The following is a 27792-nucleotide window of genomic DNA, read 5'->3' as shown; positions in this document are numbered from 1 at the left end:
CCAAGGTTTCTTGGTTTCCCCAACAGAATACCTTTTCAAGCAACTGTGCATGTAATCCACTCACAAAGCACACAGGTCTTCGGGCAGGACAAGAAGACTTTCAAATCAGCAGACACAGTGAAATAAAACAGTTGCCTTACCAGATGTTTCGATGTAATAGTGTGTAATAGCCTTCCAGTGGTAAACAAAATCTTCTTGCAGAGGAAGCGATGGTGCAAGCTATACAAAGAGACAAAAAGATGTGTGTCACAGGGGGACGTGGCAATGAGCTTAAGCGCCGGCTGTCGCACTCCAATAACCCAATGTCCAAACATTCTGCTCTTGGAACTGATTGAATATGTTTGAATACTTTGAGGAGGGAGGGTGGGGATTTCCGGGATTATAAATATGTAAATAAAAAATATGAAAAACCATTCTGCTCTGCAATATTTTCTTATACTGAAGGTCTCCCCCTTCCCTCCAGTTAGAGGTGCAGGGGAGATGTGCATTGACGTGCTCTGTGGAGCTTAGGGGTGGCGAGGGAACTGGTTCTGGAGTGCAGTGCTGATCAGTGCATGGGTAACAAACACTGCAAGCATCAAAAGAGTGAGCGCTGAAGCCTGCTTTTAAGAGTTCTAGCAGTGGCACCTGGGGAGCTATCACAAAAACACCAGGAAGCAGATAAAGAAAAGCCATGGTCTTACTGCATATAGAGAATAGACCAATCAGTGTGATTTCTAATGTACGCGCTGCAGCCCATCATACAATTTGCAGACTGTACAACAAATACTTTTGGTGGCTGGTTACAGAGCAATATAAAACGTTTTTTTTTCTTTTCCATATTAAAACAAATGCAGAGGTTTGCAAACAGTCAGAAAAACAAAATCTCCAATTCATTCATAAGTTCCTCTCACAACTGGCAGGACGCCAAGAAACATTTGAAAAAAGTGACCTGAAAATGTGAGCAGAGACATGAGGCGGTAAGGAATAGAACATTAAAAACGCATTCCAGTATAGAATGGCCTGTGAATTGCGAGTATCAAATTTGATTTGCACCAGTACCTCATTAATGTGCCCAATACAGAAGAAACAACATTGACCCCCCCTTCCGCCCCTCACCCGACCGGCACCCATGCTTGCAATCCCCTATTGGCAAAGAATGCGACAACTTGACTTTGAACTTAAGCCATGCCTACTCTTGCAGACGCCAGTAATGCGCAGAACCTCACCCACTTGAAGATATTCTATCGGGCATTATTCCCTTTATATTGAACTCTGAAGTCATCGTCAGTGGCACCTTGGAGAATAAAAAAACACTAAGGAAATATGTAAATTAGCTCCGCCAAAAAAGCCAGGGGAATAGTGCAGGGGGACTTTTTATATTAAGCTGTGCCATACTATAAACGAAGAATGGATCGATTAGAATCCTAGCATTTTTCATCTGAGCTGCATCCTGCCTGGAAGTAAACACAGGGCCATCTTGTGTAGGTATTACAGATTACAAAATGTAACTGAAAATATAATTTCTCTCTCACACACAGGCATGCGCGCACAATCAGTCACACACACGTGAATATCTCGGGGATAATTTAAAGCATTTCATTGTTCCCTTAAAAGAAGTCCACCCAGAGACAAGGGATCCCAAAAAGTTCAACACTAAAGGAAATAAGATGCCTCTACATATCGTCAGCGCACACAAAACTCTCCCCTGGCAACATCCTGAACCTGACAAAGATGGAACCGTTATGCAGGACCTAAACACAACCATGGTTTAGCAGGACTCCGGGCAAAGGCCATTTAAACTCCGAGCGGAAAAGAGCATCCACAAAAGGGGTTCTGGCCTCTCGCTCCAACGGTTTGTCAACCAAGAGCTGCTGTGTTTGTTGTAGGGAGGGAAGCGTCAAGAGTGAACATGGGACGGATGTGCTTTTGCTCAGGTTGTTATTTAAAGCACAAATTAACTTGGAGTTGGACAGCTGGCAGGTGTTAGAACAAGTTCTTGCAGATACAATAGTGGCTCACACTAAAGAAATCATCGTGGGGATTCAAACTCAAAGCAAGCTGCAGGTTCTGGAGCTGGCCTGGAGCTGCAGAAGAAGCGCCAATTGGGTGCTATCAATATGCTTTGGCAGGCAATTAATGTCTTTCTTTATAAGAGTGTTCCTTCGGCTAGGCTTGTACAATGACAACACCTACCCATCCACATAAGGAGATCCTGTACTTCCAACTAATCGAGAATCCCCATTCAGAAAATTAAAACGATCCCACGGTTTTTCCAGAGACACAGACAAAGACACAGACACAGACACACAGTCAAACTGTCAGAAAATATTCTACATCCGCTGTCCACAGGAAGGGATCACATCTTCCCTTCCTACCTTCGAGACACAGGTCTGTCACATTCATAATCCGTTTGCCTTTCAGTCACGGGCGCTGGAAGAAAATACGACGTCTGTCGGCGTGTGCGTACAAGCCTCGGAGTGACTAACACACGGCAAAACGGGTTTGATTTCAGCTTTTAAATGTGCAAGTAGTAAACCCGTTAAAACAGCAGAACGTGCACCGCAAGCTAATTATGCCGACGTGTTTGCTGTGCAGCAGGAAGCGTGTTCTCCATTCATGAATAGCCCGGGGACAAACAGCTACCTTTCAGAACCCTTCCACTACCTCAGCTCGGGAGCCACATCAAGAAGAGAAAGTGTGCCAAATCGCCCATTTCACAGGCCCAGCACGGCCAGGCAATAATGGCAATTCAACCCCTAAGCTGCAACAACAGCACACGAGGACTGACATTGATCCGATACTCGCTCTAAAGCTCAGCACACGGTGTACACCAAGATGAAGCTGCCAACAGAACACCACTCCTCACTATTCTACCCCCCCTTCACCTTACTGACCCATCCCGCCTTCCTGTTTACAGATCCACCCGAGCGCCTGGGGACCAATTCCGTTGGTGACGGTGCGCGCTACAAATGCCTTTAAGAACCATAGAGTAAGCACACTTACAGGTCCCACTGAGAGCCAGGGACCAACATCTAAGTGGTCCCACAGAGAGCCAGAAGGAGAACACACAAATTGATTGGGGTCTAGTTGTGTCACGCTTTATGCCGGAATCCAGCCTCCAAGCGCGGGACGGGCCTCGAACCTGTGCTGCTCGGCGTGGTCTTGCTGAGTTCCAAGACAAACATGTCAAAACATAATTCTATCTTCCACCGGTGAGCAAAGGTCAGATCATGTAGCGTTCATTTTAGGCCATATGTGCACAATCCACTAGTCGGCAAACATGAAAAACAGGCGAAAACGTCACATTGGTATGCAGTGGCGTCCCATAACTAGGGGGCGTAAGAGGACCGAAACCAATAAGGGTCGCAGGCCAAATTGGTTTAATAAATGCATTTTTTACCAAGCCATTTGCATTTATTAAAAAGGTGACAGTTTAAAGTAGGCTTACGACAATAAAAAGGTTTGCATCAAGTTAATATGCACCCTAAAAAGTTAACCTGGTTCAACAGTCGTAAAAAGGCCATAAAAACTGCTTACGCCCAAGTGCTGTACATAGAACATATATTTTATCATCATTTGGTGCTGTTACGAATACACAACAAAACAAATTAAGTCGGTTGGCACCTCCCACTCTTCCCCTTCATCAGGGATGTTTAAGGTTCAACCCACAGCATCCTGAACTGAGCGGCAGCCAAATATACATATTACCTCCTCCAACATGACAGTTCAGTGACTTTCCTTAATGCTTTAAACCAACAATCCATAAACATTTTCCGTCCGACCCTTCTTTCCTGTTTAAGTTTATGAATATCACACTTTTACCTAGCACTTTATCATAGATACCGCCCTCATCGTAGTGCTGTAATAGCGGTTATTATCACACCATCTAATGGTCATTTAACTAATATAAAGTGCTCATGTAGAGCAACCTGAAATCTGCAGTGGATTGGTTGCTTGTGGTTCTTCCAAAGAAACAGGAGTGTGGTTATAATGGAGCGGTCGGTGCAAAACACGTGGCACTGAGGGTGGTCAGAAAGTACCAAAGTCCCGTCAGCCAGTATTGTAGTGACTCTTTAGAATATAGCTCAGTTTTGACGATTCATTTTTTGCCAAATGTCCCCTGAACCAACACTCCCTAACGCATCAATCTGGTCCCAACATTTTGGGACAAGAAACAGGTATATTTAATCCGAATATTGGGTTTTACTTAAAACAATCAATCAAAGATGGTCCCCTAACTTTACATGCAGAGGGGGTCCCCCATAACATTCGACACAAATATTGGCAGCTTGTCTACAGAAAAGAAGGGAGTAGTTTCTTACCTGTAACTCCATTTCTCCAGCGTTGGTATCTTTCATGGATTCACATGCTTAGAATATTCCCCGTCGCCAGACTGGGAAGGGTTCCCAGTCTGACGACGGGGAATATTCTAAGCATGTGAATCCATGAAAGATCCAACGCTGGAGAAACAGAACTACCTGCTATTATCTCACTTATGTTTAACATGCTCATAATGATTAACTCAATTTTCTCCTACACCGTCAACAAGTGTTGCAATCCATCACAGAAAAACATTGGATTAATATAGAACTCTGATGACATATCATAAAGCAAAAGCATTGAAAATGACTCTGAGCCCTTCATTTCTCCCATATGTGAATCCTGAACCGACTAGAACATGGTTGGACACAAGGGTGTCAGGTTTTCGTAAATGTGGTACATGCACCACGTGCCAATTTGCACATAGGGCGACCAATGAATTTGTAGACTCAAGAGGAACAAGTATGAAAATCAGAGAGAACATTAACTGTTGCTCGAAATATTTTGTCTATGTGATAATATGTCCTTGTAAAATGATCTATATTGGAAGCACTATCAGGGAAACAATGATACGTATAAAGGAGCATTTTTCAACAATTGGAAGTCAGGACGCATTGCTGCCATTGGCCCAACATTGGCAGCATAAACATCAGATGGACGACAAAAAGGCTCTGAAATTTATTGGACTTCAGAAGGTACAAATAGGAAGAAGAGGGGCAAACCTGGAGGTTAAACTCAGGCAAATGGAAGCAAGACTGATTTGTAAATTTAGGACAATAGAATTTGGTTTGAATCAGGATAATGAAATGGGTAATTTTCTATGAACCTATGAATGAAAGACCAATTGTTAACACTGTATTTATGTTATTCTGGTGGAAAATGGGAAGGGCCGACTGTATAGTGATGAACTCCTACCAAGAAAATGACCAGGTGGTCGAATTAACATGTGTAGAAGAGAGAGCGAGAGCGAGAGCAAAGGGGGAAAAAAAAGAAAAAAAAAAAAAAAAAGTGTATGGTTATCTGATAGCCAAATCTTTATAAGTGACACTGTCATTTTGGGGAAACGTGCCCATGAACTGGTTTCAACTTTAATTTAATGTAGGTTTGAGCTTAGTACATCTGGCACCAACACACACTATAAATGTTATCAGTGAGGATGTCAGTATGAAAGAAGGTAAATAATTCTTTAAAAGTATGAAAATAATACGGTTGCACCAGAAATTAATACGAAAAGCAATGTACATTTAAAGAGTTATTAAAAATGTTAAATTGTAATATACTGCTATATATAAGAGATGGAATATCTACACATTGCTAAATTCAGGCATTACCAATGTTGTTCTAATGTAAGATCTCGAAAATCTCACCATTCCAATATGCCACCTTGTAAAAGCAAGTAGAAACCTAGAAGGGGCTGTGCAAGTAACTATGACAACACTATAGATTACAAAGAAGACCCGCACGGCGGCTCATTTCAGAGCAAGGCCGACGCGAGGAATCAGGATTAGAAGTGCTCAAGGTAAGCGGACACTGTGGGCCGTGAAGCAGGGATAAGGAGACGTTTTTCTATGCCCACATCGCGGTACGAATGGTAACACAGAGGGATGTACGGATTGTCTTCAGTCCGATAGATAATGTGGAGCATGCATCATAGTACGCATCGCGGACACATATTTGAATAATTGAGTGAAGAATTATATATGAGGCACGGGCATGTTACTTAACTTTTATCTACAACTAAGCATGTTTTCACACAAAACGGGATGGGTTGTTATCCGCACTATGTTGACTAAAATTAAAAGGAGAGGTACATTAATAGTGCACGAACAAGGTGGATATATATTCAGAACATTAGAATCTTATTGTCACATTACTTACCTTTTATCTACAACTAAGCATGTTTTCACATAAAACAGGACCCGTAATTATCCGCGCTATGTTGGCAAATATTAAAAGGAGAGATACACTAATAGTGCACGTACTAGGTGGACATATATATTCAAAACACTGAAATGTTACTGTGATGAAAGTACGAGTAGACTAAAAATTATCCCATATTTCATTGATTTATAGGGATTAACCCGTAATTATTGTGAAAAAAGATGGGTAAGAGGAATTCATTATTTTTCAGTATTGTATTGTTGGAGGGAGTGCCAAATGTGAGATGCTTTAAACCTTTATTAATAATATAATGGCCTTTAAATGTAATTTATCAGTATATGGAATTGACTTACACATCAACAATATGACAAATTATGCTGAAACAATTCTTTTAGTTTTCTCTGTTTTTTATTTTTTATTTCTTCTCGTGTCCATGTTCTATGTATATTTACTTTTACTGAATGACATTTTTCCTTTACTGTTTGGGTACGATTTTTCTGATTTGAATTTATATATTTTTTGTTTATTTTCTAAATGTGTGCAACAATTTGGAAACCCAACCCTCCATCCATTTTCTTTTTCCTTTTGTGGTAAAACATATGAATCTGTTTATCAATTATGCACGTAGAATATGATTGCTTTGTGTTATTGCCCTATTTGTTTTGAAAAAGGCTCTTGAGCAGCCGAAACGCGTGTTAACTAGGAATAGAGGGCTTTGTGATTTCAAATGGAAAACTCTAAAAACTGCACAAAGATTTGCTTTATATGACCAAATTTGCGAAATATATAAAGGAAGTTGGTTTTGGAAACATATGTGTGGCGCAATCATTGTGTGGCAGGCCACTTTGATCTATTTTCAAACCAAGGAGGTAGGGGATTGGTTCCTCCAACAATTGCCACACGAATGCAACACGGCTGAAAAGTTTTTAAAATTAATCTAAGGTCGCCAACAGAAGAGTTTGTACCCACAAACATCCCCAAAAAAACTCTCTAGAGCTAGAATGGGGCAGGCTGTGCAGAATTATTACACCACCAGCCCAAACTTCATGAGCGGGCCAGTCTACACTGACGAGGTAGCCTGGGGGGCTTCGGAATGCCCCGAGGTGAACCAGGGTTAGGCTAAAACGTACAGACTTACCTGGAGCCCCAGTCGTTATGTCGGAGCAATGGAGGAGTTTGGCAGGATCTTTGATGGCTCCAGCCAGGTAGGGAGGGAGGCCTTGGGCTGGACAGAGGACACCTTTGCCAGCCTGCACTCTGCACAGCTAAGATTGTGCATAGAATTCACCAGGGCTTATGGCACCAGGACGGAGGATAAGGGGGTGGGAGGGGGAAATCAAACCCCTGCAATGGGATAGCACCACTATGGAGGAAAGAGTCATCCCCTTCTCAAAGGGGTCTGAGAAGCATCAGCACAGCAGCCACCCCCAGAACAGAGGGTAGAGAGGACAATTTGGACATTAGGACAGTTGCAGTGTAACAAAGGTACTCTTAACTGTATTCGAAAATGACAGCGACTCATGTGGGGCCCCTAATGTTACTGGACGATGTATTAAGGCAGACTGCAGCTGCCAATATTATTTTACCAGAAGGGTGTTTCCAGGATTACACAAAGGATTGAACTCTGGAATGGGGGTAGGGGGTGGTGCCTACTTACCCAGTTAATAAATGGGCAACCACAGTGAGGGGTCAGTCTGATTGGTTGTGTTGTTAATATAATGAATGGTATGTTCCGTTGGCCTGTTGTGACTTTTTAATATAAATCACCCACTAAGACCAACCCCCTTTACCCCGCCCCCACCCATTTTCTATGCCCGATTACGAACATGGAACCCTAGAACGTAACCCACCTACTCTAAGATTATTAAACCTCTTCCTGTTGCAGGTTGCTTAGCGCATCATCTTGTCCTGCTGGGGCGGAGGGAGGGGCAGGAGAGAGTCAATGTGTGCTCCACACACTCGTTTTTGTTGCTAATACCTGTCTATTTTTAGGGAGTAAAAGTGGCCTGTCGACCACTTATATCTTCGGCCTTGAACAAGTAATCATGTGGTTCTTGCCAAATCAGTTTATTTTCATGTGCCTTAAAATTGTAAATATGTGCCTTAAAATAGTAAATATTTAACAGTCACTTGTACTCGAGATGGATGTTTGGTACGCCGTACCACTAGTTCTTTTGTTTTTGACAGAACTTACCTTTAGTTGTCAGCATGAAAATTATATAGTTACAATCGGGCTTTTTCCCTCTCTCTCTCCTGGCTTGGCTTCACTACATAGAGCACCTTTGAAGAAGCCATGCAAAATGCATAAGTGACTGCCGCTTCCATCCATCACTGCACATCTAAATGAACAAAGAGCTGGGCGGCCTGTATGTTAAGGGGGCAGGGAGAGTTCAAGTGCAGGTTGAGCCTCTGGAGCGCGCTGCCTACACCGGGGGTGAGATGAAGGAGAGAATACAGAAAGCAAGAGCTACTGCACGACACATCTGCCTGTTATGCCTACATTTACCCGCCACCACTAAAAGAAAAAACTACACATTCACGCCAATTCAAACCATACCTGCACAACCAGTCACCAAAAGCGTGTGCAAGTGGTATCTGTGCGTAGGCAAATCTGAAATGAAGGACCTCTGAACTGTTTTGCCATATGCCAGGCAGTTCAAAAATCCACATTGAGGGCAGGACTTCCAGTGTACCGTATAAACCAATAACAATCTAGCACAAGGACGTCCAGAGTTTTACTCATTCCAGGACCAGACCATGCCTAGGGACAAATCAAAGCAAGTACATTTGCATTTTCCATAGGGGAGACTCAATTAAGACTACATCATCCATCAATATAGCAAGGCATCCAGCAAATCCTGCTGAGCAACACCATTCTGAAACAAATATTATGTAACCCATAGAGGAACGACAATTTAAAATGACAATTTAATACAAGGGCATTAATCGCCTCCTTCGAATGAAACGTCAAGCCCTTCTATAGCAAATGCATGCTTTCCACAAAGCATCCCATCTCCGGTATTACACCCCCACACAGATACAACAGCGGGCATAAAGCCCAATATGCCCTGAACCCCATCTGCTAATGGAAAGTTAGTCATATTGTCCAAATTCCCTACTATGTCTCCTGCCTCCTTTTCCTGCTGCCCTACTCCAGACCCCCAATCTTCCTCTTGGTATCTTGGTACAGCCCATGGGCGGTGTTGCACACCATCAGCCTAACATACAAACAAACAAAAATCCCTGAAGGAGCAACGCTCGCCGAATACAAGAACAGCAACACGAAGGTATGGATTGCTGTGCAGTAATCAATGTCTCACAGCAATCTACCCATCCTGCCAGTTTCCTTCTGAGGAATGTCACTGGTTGCTACAGGCAGGTGCAGTCCATTGGAATCTACCCCAAAAATTGTCATTTTTCATGGCAGCCGCCATTAATGATCTGTACTCCTGGAGGAGATGCAAATGATCATCTACATGCAGTGGTAGGTAATTGGCATGGGCACTCGGGATCTCTCTACATTCCGGTCTCAGACCGCTTTGTGCGGATAATCCTGGTAATCCAGTGGAGAGGGCCTTGCATGGACAGGGTCTTCTTCTGCCATATTCTCCAGCTTCATTAAAATGAAGGCCCTACTTCTCCGGTACGTGCTCCCTTTTAATCCGCCACCTGGATACCACTGTGTTTCAAGACTTTTATTTTCCCCAAAGACTCTAAATGTGGGGAGGCTCATAAGTTGACATCTGCATTATTTCTACATAGGAAGACCAGAACCAGTTGACGCTGAATTTTTTAAGACATCTAAAAATAATTTGCAAAACCAGTATGCAAAATGGACAGCAAACACAAGCCATAATGAGCAGGCCATACACCAGCTAATGAGAGGCTAATAGCCAAAGTACTGGCTGTATTCTAGAGCAGGGCATTCCGTTACGGCCTGCAGGACAAAAAGTATCAGAGAAATACTAAGAATACACTGCTACTGACCAGGGGCACAGTCAAGCAACGTTGAAGTTAATAGAGATCCCCAAAGACGTCCACACACACCATCAGTAATGTGGAGCTTGCAGGAGGCAACATACCCCACTTGACTTACTATGCCTTGCTTTACTTCAATCACCGCCTCATATGTAGTGGGTTTAGAAATCAAACAAAATCAAGTGAGGAGCTTTTAAAGCATAATTTGAACCAAATCGTCTGTGTGCAGAGCAAACTTTTTAGGTTTAACAAGGGGAACTTTTTCACATTAATGAGAGGAGCGAAGGGGATCTTTAGGTCAATATGTATGATTTTAGGTGGTCTTAAACAAAACTATAAATTGGGGGTTCTGATGGCGAGCACCAATTGCTTCATTAGTTTAAGGACCTTGGCAGCTCTTTTAGAATTTACACCATCACAAATGAGTCTATGGATCCAATACACTTTAGGGATTTTCAACAAAGTGCTTTTTTAGGATGCAATGGTACACTCAGCCAACCAATGATTTAACCTTGCACCCTATTTAAATGTTTACCTTTCACAAGAGGTGTCATGGAGTCGGTAAAACAATTTCCAGGCAAGTCCCAAACCATGCATTGAAATATAGATTTGATGAGTAAAAGCTAAACACAGTGCCAGAGTATTGGGCATCATCCAGCATATAGAAGCGCTCACAGGCGAATGAAGAGTTAGTAGATAGCATACCTCAAATATCCTTTCCTCTCAAAGAGTCTGCAGGCAAGCACTGCCGGTTCCCTGGCCCTGGCCCTAATGGATGTAGTCTCCTGGGGGAGAAAGAGCTAAAGTACGGTAGAGCTGGGGCCAGTACCAAGTGCACACCTTTGCATTTTCCTGGGTAGATGGAACGCCCTCAAGTTTTAATCACCGGATTAGCAGCCAATAAGATATGTAAACATCACAGGAAAGGGTGTGCCAGATCACACACCTGCAATAGGAGTCGCTCTTCCTCAACACCTAGGCCACCCCCCCAAACCACCCGACTCGCTAGACACCGGCCACCCTGCACAGCTGTACCACTCCTCTGTATTATACTCCCACTGTATATCTGTTCTGCCGTTACCTCTGAAAAGCACTCTTATGCATCTGTACTTTTGTATACCTCTGTAAACCTAATTCTTAGTCTATGGACTAGTGAAATCCAAGAAGGGAGAAGGGCTGATGTCCTGTGCAGCTCATCTACTGATGCCAGAATATGTACAAGAGGTACAGAGAGCAAATGATGTGTGTTTGAAGACATGGACTAAGCATGTCAAACTGCTGACATGGGTAGAAGATGAATCAGGCCCCATGGCTGTAATCCTGTCGGTTAATGCAACATCTTCAGCAGGGGAAGCCAGTAGCCAGCCGTCAACCAGCAACTACTAGGACTAGTACGGTAGGAGTGGCCTAGGTGGGGAGTAGAGCAGTTATTCTATCCTGGAAGCTTAGCCGTTTAGAAAACCTATCTAAAACATTGATTATTTTCCACTGCCTCCCTCGCTCCCACACTGTCTATTCTAGCTGTGTTTAGGATTGTACTCAACTTCTCTGTTAGGCGTAGGCCTCTCTCCCAATATACAGGACTCTCAAATCTAGCTATGTTTAGGAATGAATTCAACTGTTCGGTTGGGCGTGGGCCTCTCTCCCACTGTGCGGGACTCTCAGGTCTAGCTGTGTTGAGTATTGTACGCATCTGTTCAATTGTCTCTCGAATCCAGCTGTGTTTAGGATTGCACTCAATTGCTCCATTAGGCGTAGGCCTTTCTCCCAATACACAGGACTCCCAAATCTGGCCGTGTTTAGGACTGTACTCCATTGTTCCTCAAATCTAGCTGCATTTAGTCTTTTTTACTAAATTATACAATTGACTCAGCTCTTACTGCGTTTAGTATTGTACTCAATTGACTCAATACTAGCTGTGTTTAGCATTGTACTCAATTGTTCAATTGACTCTCGGGTCTAACAGCGTTTGGTACTGTACTCAATTAAGTCAATTCCAGCAGTGTTTGGTATTGCACTCAATTGTTTTGCTAAGTGTGGGCCTCTCTACCACTGTGCGGGACCCTCGCACCCAGCTGTGTTCAGTCACTACCTGAAGCCAGGCCTCTCCCGCTGCCCTGTCACCTCAGATCTGGGCGCTGAATTATTACTCCCTAAAACCCAGACCTGCACACCCGACCCATCAACAGGAAGGACAGACTGAGCCGGAGAGCATCAAGCATATCAAGACTAAAGAAACATCAATACTGTGCTTGCACAATACATCACAGAGGACCACTAACCCTGCTACCTCTGCACCGTGAACCAAAATGCCCCGACCCAGAAAGGGATGCAGAGAAAGAGGGCAAGATCGTGCAACAATGGCCATGGACACACAAATCCAACAGCACCCAGCAGAAGCAGCCTCAAATTCAGGAAACACTCCGCCTAACAAGGTTATCACCAGGAAAAAAAACATGCAAGAGAAAAATCCTTATTCATCTTGCACCTTACCTCGCGACCACGGAGCGTCGATACCTCAACAACACTGATATTTCGACACATACAAAGAATCCCCCGAAACACCCGGAAAAAAGGAGCCCCCAATAAGAGTGGGATGATTCCAACCCCCTTACCCCATACATCACAAAAGGCGCACCATCGATACCCACAGCATACCAGACAAGACGACGAAGCCCTGGTAACCAACAACCCTACCATTAACCTAACAGACCGATTCAATGAAGAAGCAACCATGGCTGATCTTCAACTAATCTTCATCACTGGAGAAGCACCACAATTGAACAGCCATGCTATCAACCTAGTGGACCGCTTGAATGAAGAAGCAGATGTTGCTGTTCTTCATCCAATCAACATCAATTCAGAAACCACGACGGAACTACAAACCAGAACAAGGAGCAACCAATAAACAAAACCACACCAAGAAAATCCACTGTAATTTAATAAACGCAAGGTCAATGTCCAAGCAGTCAACTGAAATATATGACCTACCTGACGGAGGTATCAACATCCTATTTGTAACTGAACCATGGCTACACAACTACAAGATCACCCTCAACAACTGCCTGAAAACTTCAAATGCATCCAAGCAAACATGAAAACTAAAAGAGGGGGGGAGGTGGCTAGCAATCATCCACGAGGAACACCTGGCTATCAAACTGGAAGATCCATTAAACATCGATAAATGTGAATCCTTAATACTACGCCTATCAATAAACCACAAAACAAACCTGAAATTCATATGGATAAACAGACCACCAACCTATGATGCAAATTGGCAACGTAGGTAAATTGGCAAATTGTTCTAGTTGCTGTATTACTGGTTTGACTCATATCTTGTAAATGCTTCTACTGTTATTGTATTCTTGTTGTTATAATGTACAGCACTTTGGCGTAAAGTGCTATATAAACAACATAAACAAACATGCAACCTTCGTAGATGCCGTCACAGAAGCAATCACCATCCTAGCCATCAAGCACAATCATCTGATCATCCTCGGAGATTTCAACATCTGGTTCGATGAAGAAACCACAACCACACAAAAATCTTTCACTGACCAACTAGCAGCAATGAATCTACAACAACTGGAGCAACACACTCGGCAGGGCATACAGATGCAATCTTCGCAAATAAAGAACTATTACCACGGCACCCCCAATTCAAACACTCTGGAGCAACCACCTCGTCATTCCATTCATAATCACAATCCCAATAAACAAGCAACAAGACAAACCACTGATCACCATGAAAAGAAACTAGAGAACCATCAAAAATTACAACCTAACTGAACTCCTGGACCTCAGCAAACCACAAACAACAATTATGGAAGAAGCTGACCTGGACAAAAAAGTAGCTTTACTCCACACCTGGACCGTAACAACCCTAAACGACATCGCCAAAGAAAAACCTTTCACTCCCTCACGTAAAAAAACAATGGCAAAATGTTTCACCACACTACTCAGCGCCATGAAAAGAAAACTAGAATCAAAATGGAGGATCAACAACAGCGCTGCAAACAAACTTAAATTTCTGCAACAGATCCGCTTCTACAAAAAGCACTACGATAACTGAATCTACTAAGCACCAAACACCCAAAAAGAAATCATAAATGAAATAAAAAACCCACCGGGATGCAACAACACGCCAATTCCAAAAAATAAAATCATTACCATCCAAAAAACCATACAAAGCAGAGCATGTGATCACACTACAGACCCCGCCTATCCTCACGAGAAACATCCGAACAAACTACGAAGCTTTCCCGAAAAATCACAACAACAAATCAGGCTCTCCCGAAGACCCCTGCCCCCCGGACATATACAAATCTATTCTCAAACAAGGAACTCCCATGGAATACCATAGGAATATCCTCAACCTTTCAATATCAACAGGTAAAGTACCACAGGCATTCATCAGGCTTGTACTCAAAGACACAGCAGGAAACGTAGAGGACTTCAACTACAGACACATCTTCAACATCCCGTACATAATACTTGAAATGTACATTTACAAAACAACCCAAGAATTCATAGAAGAGCACTGCCTACTAGACCATGCACAAGTTGGCTTTAGACCAATGAAAGAACGGAATCAGCTCTCCTCTCAATATGGGACGACCTAAAAGCAAACAGACTCAGACAAGAGTACTGCATTGATACTTCTAGACCTATCCGCAGCATTCGACACAGTCAACCAAGACATCCTCAAAACGAGATTAGAAGGACTGGGAATAACAGACACCGCCCTACTATGGATGGATCAAATCCTTCATAACAAACAGAACGGAAACCGTATGGATGAAACCTTGTCCAACCCAAGAGACTCCACATGCGAAGTACCACAAGGATCATCTTTCTCCCTGCTTTTATTTAACATCTACCTATATCTATTAATCAAAATCATCAAAAGACACGGCCTCACCTGCTACAACTACACCGACAAAAACCAAATCAAAATACAAGATACCCGAGAAGAAAACACAACACTAGAGAACTGCCTTTGTAATATATTCAATTGGATGAACTAGAACCACATCAAAATTAACCCAGGCAAAACAGAGATACTACATCCTTTGGCCAAGAGAACTTGGTACGACCCCAGAGCCATCGTCTATTGTAAAAAAAACCTGGGGGTCCTGATGGAAAACAATCTCACTCTAGAGCCACAAGTAAACGCTCTACTCAAGAAATGCTTCTTTCTCCAGTGAGCAGCAAAAAGAATACTACCGTTCCTGTCATTCGCCAACAAAACACTTACCATCATCGCTCTGGTCATGTCCAGAGTAGATTATGCCAATAGCCTATACCTGGGTATACCTGAACGACTTCTAAAAAAACTACAACACATACCAAATGCAGCAGCCAGACTCCTTCTCAAACGACCCCGAAGAGAACACATTACACCCGCGCTGAAAATACTTCATTGGCTACCAATAAAACAACAAATAAAATTCAAATCAATGTGCATCATGCACAGAGCAATACACAACCAAGGCGCAGAATTCCTGAGAGATAAATTACGCCTACACCAGCCAACAAGAACGTTCAGATCAAGCAACGACATCCACCTGGAACTGAAACCCTACAACTGAACAAAACTTGGAGGTTCCTCTTTCTCTCCCAGGCACCGAAAACTTGGAATGACCTACCAAAGAATACAGGGAACACGAGAAACCACCTTGTATTCAGGAAACTGCTCAAATCCTGGCTCTTCACTGCGTAACTAGAAGACCGCTAAAACAACGATTAATAAAGATACCGATCCAGGTTCCCACCAAACAACCGAAGATTAAAAACAGAATACAAGGAACGCACTCCACGACATACCATAAGACATAATGAGAGATAGCCACAAGAGGGGGACACTTAAGACTGAACACATAGACAGACCAAGACGGAAGACCTAAGACGACTCACCCATAGCATCCCGGCCTGTACCACACCCGAAGTTCCAGCAGACAAATTCACATAGATAGTAAGGAAAGAGGATATCACAACTCTTGCTCTGACACCCAAGGACAAGAATAGACACTCCAACCTCACTATACATAGTTGATTAGAATAAAACACTATACAAATTTCATTAGAATACAACAGGGAGTGCGCCGCGCTAAGACCTCAATTGTTCCGTTAGGCTTGGGCCTCTTGCCCCATTATGCAGGACTCTCAAATCTAGCTGTTGTCGCACCATGCTGGATTCCCGAAACCTAGGCATTGAGCCATAATGTGAAGATTAGTTGCAAAACATATAACCCACTAACCAAAAAGCTCAAACTTTCTGTATACTTAAATCACTCAAAGAACTCACACAACCATCTCTTGCACTGCAAGCCGCATGCACTTCACCACACCGGAACAACACATAAGCCACACCAACAGCACACGAGGTCTGACAATCGCTCCGATACTTGCGCCCGAGCTCAGCACACGGTGTATACCGAGATGAAGCTGCCAACAGAATACCACTCCTCTCACTATCCTACTCCCATCTTCAGTCTACTAACCCATCCTGCCTTCTCGTTGGCAGACCCGCCAGAGCGCCTGGGGACCAACTCCATTGGTGACGGTGACCTGTACAAATACCTTTAACATTTAACATTGTGCTTCCAAAGATATGGAACGAATTGTGTGGGAGACAACAAGGACTGTAGAACTACAGTGGACATTTCCAGGATGGGAGCAGGGACAGCCGTCCTGATGGATCGATATTGGGCTTGTGGGTCTAGGGCCTACATGAAGCTGCCAAAGGATTGGAGAGAAACGTGCTCCTTGCTGCTCATTCATGTTCCAGCATTCGTTATTCCTCAGAGTGACCTGAACATTGGAGAATTTCCAAAAGCAGATGCCCATTTGTGAAAAAAAGAAGATCGCTTGAGTTTCTCAAATTGGACCAAAAGAGAGAATTATTTCTCAGCCAAATCAATAGAAGCATAGGGTGAGCGGAGCTGGGAGCAGAGGTGGAGAGCAGTCTGCAGTGTGCAGCCAGTCCTCATAGTTGTTTCAGGAAGCAGCATTTATAAACCCAAATACTCTGCGAAGTGGTGAGCGGAGCTGGGAGCAGAGGTGGAGTGCAGTCTGCAGCCAGTCCTCATCATTGTTTCAGGAAGCAGCAGTTATAAACCCAAATACACCGCAAAGCGGTGAGCGGGGCTGGGAGCAGAGGTGGAGAGCAGTCTGCAGCAGTCCGCTGCAGATCGGTAGCAGAACCCATATGGAGCCCAAAGTGCGCCCAAAGGGGAGAACATAAAAAAAAACGAGCGTGTCTTCCCCGTGTACCACACTCACCTCCCTTCCCACCTCACAATCCAACAGCGAGGCGGAAGAGGCACGCTTACACAACAGCAAAGGAGGGAAGAATTTGCCGGGCTACAGATCGAGCGGAGCCGCTGTTCAGAACAGCAAGGATTTTAGCGGCACGAACTTGCCTAATATCAAAAACAACAAAAATACGGAAGGAGAAACAGACCTTTTTGGACCTTTTGCGGGGACAGCATCAGCAGCAGCGAGACAGGCTCTGCCGTCTCCATCGACATCACCATCGACGCCGCTCTCCAAGGAACTCCCACCGCCGCCGCCGACATTGCTGATCCTGGCGGGAACTGGAGGCACGGGAAGTCTGACTGAGGGGAGGGACGGAGAAGTGAGCAGTCCATCCCCGCCTGCCGCGTGCAGCGCAGACATCCCCGGACGCACTAGGTCGGAGTCCGGCGCCGGCGAGGAGATGGTGATAGAGGGACCGCCCTCGGCTCCCACTGCAGCAGCAAGCAGTCCGCTCGAGGCCTGTGTGGCGAGAGCGCCCGGGGCGGGAGCTGGCGGAGGTCGGCTCCCGTACGGGATAGGGCAGACTGCGAGCGGCAAGGAGGGGCGGGAACCTGCAGGGATCAAAGCGGAGGCATCGATCCAGGAAGACGCCTTCCGCCCGGAGACACAGGCGGACGTACAGACAGAAGCGTGCACGACCCCGACCATTACAGCTAGTGGGAGAGAAATCCCGGTCATCGGGTCCCTCCACCCTCTACCAGCTGCAGGGAGGGCTGGGAGAGAAATGAGCCCCGAATTACCCCGCCGCCATCAGGAGACCAAACCTGGCATGCAGGATGAGAGAGGACAGAAGGAGAGTTTGGAACCTACAGGGTCACACGGGCAGAAAGCAACCACCACCATCGACAAACCTCAAAAGCACAATTAAAATAAAGGCCATGTTTCACCACCTGGAAAGGGCAAGCATGGAAAATGTGCCACACACAACAATCAAGAACATTGAGAATCAGTGTGGGAAAAAGCCAGAGGCTCAGAAAAAGGGAAGTGATAAGAACTGGTCCGAAATTCACTCAATTTCCATCGCATTCATAGACGAAGATTCTAAATCCATGGGAGAGACAACCAACCTCTCGGGAATTTCATATAAAGAATCAGAGAATGAACATGGCAAATTGAACCCAAGACCACTAAAGAAAAAAAGGAAAAACAAAAAAAGAAACAAAAACAGCAAACCAAAACAAAAAAATCTAACAAGCAAATACACGAAACCAGTTTCGAATAAAACAAAAGCTGTCCTCAAAGAGCAAGAGATTGTAAAAGTGGTCAAAAGGAGAAGTATTTCCTCGAAAACCCTACCAAACCCACTACCATCATGCCCCTTGAAGGCTTTCTTCACACAACAGTATAAAAGAAAACTGACGACGGAGATCTAAATTTCCGATGCAGAAATGCTACAAGTAGCCCATGAACACCCCCCCCCCGGGGCCTAAACAAAGGGAAACGGACTCAATTTGGACCATAGCTCCGCCAGCAAACAGAACAAAGGATGACCAACAGATCAACTTGAATAGCACCACTTCGGAGCAAACAACGGACAAAAATGAGACAATGGAGGCTAGCCAGACGACTGGGGGATATCGACCCATCAACATCGAAGCAACAACTAAAGAATTGGAAGGACACTCCAAAAAAATAGAAGCGCCTCCGCAGCCGCTCCCCTCACAGGGGGGGAAAAAAAAAAAAAAAAAAAAAAAAAAAAAAAAAAATCGGAAAAAGACAGTTTAAGGGAAGACGCTTCCGACACAGACCTCCTAGAAAACGACAAAGGGCCAAGCCCTGCGTTAAGGGCTAAAGAGGGGAGATATGCGTGGACCAAGCCCCATCTGGCGGCCGGCATTTTAAAGACGCCGACTTTAAATCACCGAAGAGGGAAAAGGGCTCTTACAGGGGTTCGAAGTACCTAAGCAAAGACCAGCACGAGGAAGACCTACTGCAGAACACGAGCAAAGTATTCTGATTGCAAAATCTCCACCAAACACACCTTTGTTGCAAAAAAGACCAGAGAAAATGCATACCCCTCCCAAAAATCGCAGACTAAGCGACATAGCAGCTGGAATGCAGAAAGTTTCACCGAACAAGAACCCGGACATGATCACAATCATGTCCGCAATGTCTGTTGTACTTGCACCATTCTGCAAACTTTACGAAGCAATAAGAGAAGAAATCCGAGACAACACGGCAATGATGTCCAATATGATCAACAAAATATCGCACATGGAAAGCTATATAACAGCGATTGAAGATTTGAAACACACTCACCATGACCACAGGAGAGCAAAATCGAGGAACTAGAAAAAAAAATCAAAGACCTGGTACATCAGAATAACAACCGGAACGCACCACAGACCGGGCTGCAAATGACGCATCTCGAAGAGGGCCTGTGGATTGCAAGCAAAAACGCATCTCCTTCGGAAATGAGTATAGAACAAAACCGACCAAAACCACCTCCCCAGAATCACAAAATTCAGCCAAAGATGAAAATGGCACAGACGGGCCAAATACTCAAAAAACAGGTATCGACAGCGGAAGAGTTAAAAACATCAACTACAACACAGCCGGAGACCTGTCGGATAACAAGTTCCCCTAAAACAACAGAGGATTTTATGGCAGACCCAACTTTAATGAACCTAACGCAACACTGGGAAGACCATAACCTCATTAGCAAAGAGTCCGATAACACGCCCTCTGGCAAGACTAAAGAAAGGAACGTGACAGTCGATGACAACATATTTCAAAAAAAGAAGGACCACCCCGAAAAAGATGAGACGGAAAGCCATGCAAGCATTTATGTAAACCTGGAGACCAGATGGAGAAGCATTGTCGAGCTTCAACAAACAAAAACAAAAGAAGAAATCTGTCTATTTAAGCTAGAGCAACATGGAGAAAGGAAAGACTTTCTCATATTAAACCGATCAACCGTTGTTCAGATAATGAAGAACACCCAATCCTTAAAGAACTTCAGAAGCAAAAACATGATTCTGGTAGAGCCTTACCATAGCGGGAGAACAGCGAAAGCATACCGGCATTTGAAAAAGCAGAAAGCATTAATCACATTGAAAAAGCAGCCTTTAACGAAGTGGAGCGAACAGGCTTTCTTCTAACCGAAATAAAAAAAGCACACAACAAAAGAAAGTTCAATAAGGAAAACTATTACGCACCAACAAAAAGACAACCACCTGAGAACAGAGAAGGAGCTTAAGAGCAAAGGCGAAAACCCCAGTTGCCAAAAATCGACCAGAGACCCTAGTGCGACAAAGCAGAGGTACAGCCATGAGTCCTACCACAAAGAACCACCCATCAGACCCAAAAGCCCAAGCAGGGTCGAGACCCAGAGTCAATCGCCCAAGACAGTGACAAAGGAAACCACACTCAATCATCGGACACGAGTATTCAAGTTAGAACAACAAGACCCAAAGAAAGATAAGGAGCCACTAAACCGGCCAGCAATTCTACAGATAATGAAGAGATCGAAACATCTGAGGCACCTAAGATCGGAAGACCTCAAGCTAGTGGAACCTTACCACGACGGAAATCGAGCAAAAGCTTACATTCACATCAAAACAAACGTAACAAAGGGAATTGAAGAGGCGGCTTTCAAAGAACTGGAACTGATGAGTCTTTGTTTGACAGAAATAAAGGAATCAGAATCGCCGGAACGACACCGGCCAGCCGGGCCCACAAGGAAATGGGGACATCAGCCGATCCAAGATAACCAAAGGCACCGCTCATTACGAAGTCTGAGCACCGACGTCCAGCCGTGTAAATCAAGATACGAATCTTCCTCGACCCTTGAGATCCCAAAACAAAAAGGGAAAGACGGCGGACTTGAGCCATGCGAAAGGCCCTTGGAACTGGTTGACATCAACTTGGAGCAAAAAAAATAATAAATAGCAACTACCAGGGCCGGACTTCGTCATTAACACAACAGTTAAATCCAGAGAGGCACGGCCCGAACCAGATCATTTCATTTTAGGATCCTGGAACACCCAAGGCCACTCGCGCTTAACGATAGTGGGAGATGTAAACCTGGGTAGCTTCGACATCCTATGCCTACAGGAAACGTGGCTGATGACTAAACCTGCACTAGACGGCTTTACAGTAGAAATTTCTCCAGCCGAGAAAGGCCTTACAGGTCGCGGCTTAGCTGAGCCGCGAAAGTGGAAAGAAGCCTACGAATTGCTGGTAGTGGTGTCATCGTGGTCCCAACTGGAATCCCCAGCGTATGTCAACAAAAACATTTTGCTCCAATATGAGCTCCACGATCGACCAGCTCTACGAAGATTTCGAGGACATCGAAATCATTATCTGTGGTGATCTCAATGCAAACTGTGGCAATCAAAAACAGACAAATCCAACCGGCAACCAGCGACCTCTAACATCAGATCAAACAAGAGAGCATGGGAACGCCTGGAATGACCTCATCACTACAAGAAATGTACAAAACATAGACACACTGTTTCCTAACCAAACAAACATCCCTACGTGGGAACGTGGGTCCTCAAGCGCAACCTTAGATTATATATGTATCTCCTCGGGCCTAACAGAAATCAATAAAAACTTTGAGTGGAAAGAACGTTGAACAGCGACCACAACCTGCTGATGTGCAATTGGCAGGGTTGGAGAACTACAAAACCCAGGTATCTTCCAATAACGGAGATAAATAACCAACAAACACGGCTGAGGCTAACGGAAGCGAACATTGCGAAAAGCGATTGGGATCAAAAAATTCAGGCCAACAAGTTAAACAAAATAGATCAAAGACCGGACTACATACCGCTATTAGCTCTATACAAAAAACCACTAAAAAGAACAGGTGCCTCCGTGGCCTTCCCGAAACATGCCTTTAACAAAGAGTTAGTCGAACAAAGAAAAATGGGACGAGGACTGGGCAAACTGGCACCAGGAGAAAAAAAGGTATCGCAACTGGCTAAAACAACGAAGGGCGACACAATACCAACTTGACGCAGAAGATATGATGAAGAGACTTTCGTCTAAAAGAAATCGAGCGAATTCTGGTCACTAATAAAAACAACATCTGCGAAGCAAAACGCGCCTATGATCAACGCAGTTGCGGAGGAAAAATGGACAACGTACCTAGCGAAGGAATTTGAAGACCTGAAAGTAGTACAAGATGCGAAAGGGGAAAAGCCAAACTCAGCCTGGGTGAATTTATCTAACCCTGAAGACATCGCAGACAAAATCAAGAAACTTGAAACATCAAGAGCTCCTGGCCCCGACGGTCTGACTAACGTGGCACTCAAACAGTTTCCGAATGAGTGGCCGATCGTGATCAGTGGAATTTTCGCAGAATGCGAGGCTAAACGACAAATTCCTGAGTCGTGGCAGAAAGCGGTGATCGTACCGATCAATAAAAAAGGAGGGCGCGAAGACCCAGAAAACTACAGACCAATCGCCTTGCTCAACATCATAGGCAAACTATATGCATCTCTCCTGTTGGACCACCTCAGAATATGGGAGAAAAGTGGACCGTCAAAAGATAATCTTCAAACAGGTTTCCAAAAAAATGGAAGCACCACAATTAACATCATGATAATTAACATCTTAAAAGCCAAGTTGAAGGAAGGGGGCCCCCAAAGGTACACTTAGCCTTTGTAGACTTATCTAAAGCCTTTGACAAAATTGACAGAAACATGCTCTGGGTGAAATTACTACTCTGGAATTGCCCACAATCGGTGCTTGAGCCTATCAAAGCATTACACTTGCAAAACACCATAAGAGTGAAATTAAATCAGCATGGAACGCTCTCTGAGGAGATCAAGATCCGCAGAGGGGTCAAACAGGGATGCCCCCTGACCCCGGCACTGTTTGCTGCTTTCCTGGGCGACCTGCAAACTTCAGAAGCTGAAATAAGGAGCTTCCCGCCGAGACAGGGTAAAACTTCCATCCCCAGACTATTATATGCAGACGACGTGATCCTCATCGATCAAACAAAAGTCGGACTACAGCGTAAACTGTCAAATTTAGCTAAATACATCGATGCCAACCATCTGGAAATCAATAAAAACAAATCAAAAGTTTTGACAATCGAGAAAGCATCGAACAGAAAAGCTAAAAAAAAATGGTTTGGTACCTTGAAAACGACAAAATTGAAACGGTGGAAAACATCAAATACCTAGGGGTCGAAATTGATAGTTCAGGAACAGACCTAGCCATGCAAAAGACGCTGTGGGATAAAGCAAAAAGGCTCACGTCACAAATGAGAGCGTTCGATAGAAAGTATGGCAAGTTCTCTCTAATGCCCGCAATAAACTTTTACAAGGGAAAAGCGGTCCCAGCTCTAGCATATGGAACAGAAGTCTCCCTGTGCATTCCTTCCTCAATTTGGATCAAATTGGAGGGGCTGATATGGAAGGCTGTGCTAGGACTCCCCAAATCTACCTCAATGGCGGCCATCAGAAGAGAGCTGGGTCTTGTATCCCTGGCATCCATGGTAGAGCAAAGCGCAATGAGCTTTTTCAGGAAAATAATTCTGGCCGAGTCGCTACCAGCTCTCAAAATCATAAAGGATGAACTGGAAAGTGGCAAATGCGCAGCACTGAACAGATGGGTGGAAAAGAGAAAAGAGAAACTGGCGGAAATAGAGCTGACAGATAACCCAGACCGAATAAAACAAAAAATGGTAACCATGGACTGGATTCACACATTAGAGGCAGCCGCAGAGAATAAAGTTCGAGCACATCTTCCCTCTACATTCAACAAAGTGAAATCTCAGCTGAAATACTGCGTCAAATTTCCTGAAAAAAGAAAAAGAACTTTGTTTATGAAAGCAAGATTAAACTTGCTCCTAACTCAGGAAATTTTGTACATCAGAGGTGTCTCTGATAAAAAAAAGAATGTCGTTTGTGCAAATCGACGGAGGTGACAGAAACCTTGAAACACCTGGCGATAGATTGTCCAAACACCAAGCAACATAGAATAGTTCACCTACTACCGCTGATCGAGAACCCCTGGATGGTATGTGAAAACAATCTATGGAATCGTTTGATATCTGGTGAAACCACAAGATGGACGGTAGCTTTGGTGAACCAAATTGACGCAATATTTCGACAAATCAAAGAGACACAATCGTGTCCCTAAAAGACATCAGGAAATAATCCAATGACCTTGGTTCACAGAGGCAACTCTTTTTTTTTATTTATTTATTGATTTGGTTGAATTTAATCAACCTTTCAAACAAAAAAGAAAGAAGTACAAAAATACAACATTTAACATAAATTCCACCAATCATTATATAGAAAAAACACCATTTGGTCAGTGCTCAAAAAAAAAAAAAAAAAAAAAATCTTAAAAGGCAACATTTTGTATGCATTATTCACCACTTAAAAGGTTCTGAGAAAGCTATAATTTGCAACATTTAATTAAAGTCTCAATTAAATTAATTGTCTAGTTTAAGACTAATGAGAAAATTAACAGCTGCTATTTGGATTGCAATGTTGTTTGTGCTCAACAGGACCGGCCAGCATTCATCCTGTGAAACATTACCCAAATATTGACAATGTCTGGCAAAAGCAATTTGTCTGTTAGCACTCAGAGGTACGCATTCTGTAAATAAGTGAGCCAGAGTTTCACCTTGCGAAGAGGCTTGACAAAATCTACAGATATTTTGTTCTTTACTAATTAATCTACGTTTAGCTTTAACTTCCATAGTGGCCCATAGATTAAAGCGAAGACGCATAATTCCTGCTCTATATTTTAGAGCAGGAGAGCGTACTAAGTACGCTGGAAGAGTTTTAAGTTTTTTTGGAGGAAAGCGGGCAGGATCACTGGAACGATACATAGTAGTTAAGTCACATGTATTGATCCAGTCTGTTTGGTGGATTTTGAATTTAGCTTTAACAGGGTTCAACAGCAACAAATCAAGTGGAACGTCTGCCTTTATCATTATTTGATATACTCGTGTTAGCCACTCTGCAATATATCTAGATTTTTTTACCGCAAATACAAGGCGAGAAAGCGTGTTTAGTAATACGTTTTCATTGGACGACACCAGACATTTCCCAAAAAGTGAGCATATTCGCCAGTTGTAATGGGCTTCAAGAGAGGTTAGACCAAGCTCGTATCTCATCCATGATATGGGGACACATTGAGGGAGATGCAGAATTGCACGCCAGTATTTAGCTTCCCATAGATCAAATTTAAAAGTAGAATCTACTGGAAGAGTTTCTAGGCCATATAGTAATGTGGGGACAACTTTCTTAGTCCAATAGTGCCAAGCCGGAAGAATAGAGAATTTACCATATCTATACATGATAACACGAGCTTGGGAGATGGATGCAAGTAACTTGGTCTCAATCCTCTCTATCTGCCCATTTGCTTTTAACAGCCCTTCAAAAATCATGCCTAAATAGCAATAGCTGGGGACTACACTAAGTGAGGTATTACCTATGGACCACACATATGAAGCTGGGCCTGTACGTTTGGGAGAATATTGAATGATATGAGTTTTGGACGTGTTGACAGATAATTCATTAGCTAGGGCATATTGGTGGAACGTGTTAAGGAGTCGTTGTAGCCCCACCTGGGTTCTGGATATGAGTACTAGATCATCTGCGTACATAAGTGATTGAACTTCTCGATTGCACAGCCTGGGGGAATCCGATATGACAGTAGCAAATGCAAATTTGACATCATGGATGAAATAATTAAATACTGCTGAGGCTAACGAACAACCCTGCTTTAAACCACGAAAGGTCGGTATGCTGTCTGTTAGTAGACCATCAAGTGTAATACGTACTCGTATCGACGTATCATGGTGCAGTAAATGTATGATGTCGTATAAGGTTGCTGGGCAGTCATCTCTAACGAGCTTGTTTAGTAGTAGAGGACGACTCACCGAATCAAAAGCTGCATTCAGGTCAATGAAGGCCAGAAACACCTGTTGTTTTGTTTCTTGGCACTGGGCTTTGATTGCATTCAAGGTCATGAGGTTGATGTTGGTCCCCATTCCTACCATAAAACCAGTTTGATTAGAGTCCCTAAGGTTATTAAAGCCAGTCCAGGTGTTAAATTCGGCTAGGACCAGTTTGGTAAAGATTTTTCCTGGGGCATCTAGTAATGCAATCGGTCGATAGTTGGAAGGTGTTGACCGGTCGCCTTTTTTAAAGATCGGAATTATGATGGATGATTTCCAGGATATTGGGATCATGCGATTGCGAATGATATCGCAGAAAATCCTGGACAAGATCTTGGACCATATGTCCGGGTGGCTTTTGAACATGTGGTTTGACAAACCATCTGGACCTTCAGCTCGAGATGAGCTCAATTTTTTGATTATTTCACGAATAGCCTCAACTGAGACGTTTAAAGTCCAGCTGGATGTTGGCGCCGGTAAGTAGTTGACATGGTTGTAACAGGGGTCATCATATAATGTAGCGAAATGCTTAATCCACATGTGTTCAGCAACCCCATTCAATTGAGCATCTGCCTGCTGATGGCAAGTCTGATTGTTCAAAAGCGACCACATGCCAGCTGAATTTTTATCGCTCATGGCACTAGCCATGGCTTCGCTATCTCGTTGATATAGCAGGGACTTGCGGCCACAGATCCAATTTTTATAATGGCTTTTTGCAGATTTCAATGTCTGCCATTTATCAACTTCAGTTGACATTAAAATTTGTCTTTTAAGCCTCCTATATTCTCTCCTTCTTGTACAGACTACTGGGTCAAATGTGTGAGGGTGTTTAATCCTATTTGACTGGGGTATATTTATGGTCTTCTCAAATAAACGTAATAGGTCGATATATTCATTACTGCTACAGTATTGGGCCCTGTTCAGTACAAGATGTTCAAACTGATTCAGGGAGCTTGCAGTCCACTTGAGGCGTGTGCGGGAGTTATTCACTCCCACAGTGCCATAATAATGTATGTGTCTAATTGACATTGTGGATTGCAACATGCACTGTAAAGACAAAAGGCAATGATCACTTTTTGGGTGCTCTTTGATGTCAAAACAAACTACTTGTTGGAAAAGCTTGATGTCAACGTAGATATAGTCTATGATACTATTTGAGAGTCCTCTGTGCCAGGTGTAGTGAGGAGGGACATCATTTTGGACGGTACCATTCACCATGTGATAATTCCGCTCAGTCATGATCTGCTCCCATTTGCGTGCACTTTGTGATTGTGCACCCACCTTCAAACAATTAAGGTTCAAATCACCAAGTATGATGGTATATGTGATTGTTTTGTCGAGACAAATTAAATTGAGCATATCATTTAAGCCTTCGAAAAATATATCATCCGGCATACTGAGAGGATTGCGATAGATGTTTAATAGGGCAAAAGTTGTGT

General features: G+C 43.7%; 1 protein-coding gene across 1 annotated transcript in view; it reads right to left on the bottom strand.

The window, feature by feature from the left end:
- Positions 1–27792, bottom strand: part of FHIP2A (FHF complex subunit HOOK interacting protein 2A) — a 416741-nt gene that overhangs the window by 338885 nt on the left and 50064 nt on the right. Inside the window, exon 2 of the mRNA XM_069611895.1 lies at positions 141–219. Coding sequence (XP_069467996.1) covers positions 141–219 — 79 coding nt within the window. The remainder of the gene's footprint in view (positions 1–140; positions 220–27792) is intronic.

This window comes from Ambystoma mexicanum, chromosome 8 (assembly GCF_040938575.1).
Source record: "Ambystoma mexicanum isolate Mex_15411 chromosome 8, UKY_AmexF1_1, whole genome shotgun sequence".
Lineage (NCBI taxonomy): Eukaryota > Metazoa > Chordata > Amphibia > Caudata > Ambystomatidae > Ambystoma > Ambystoma mexicanum.
The sequence above is the reverse complement of the archived record's forward strand: the minus strand, read 5'-3'. Positions and strand labels throughout refer to the sequence as shown.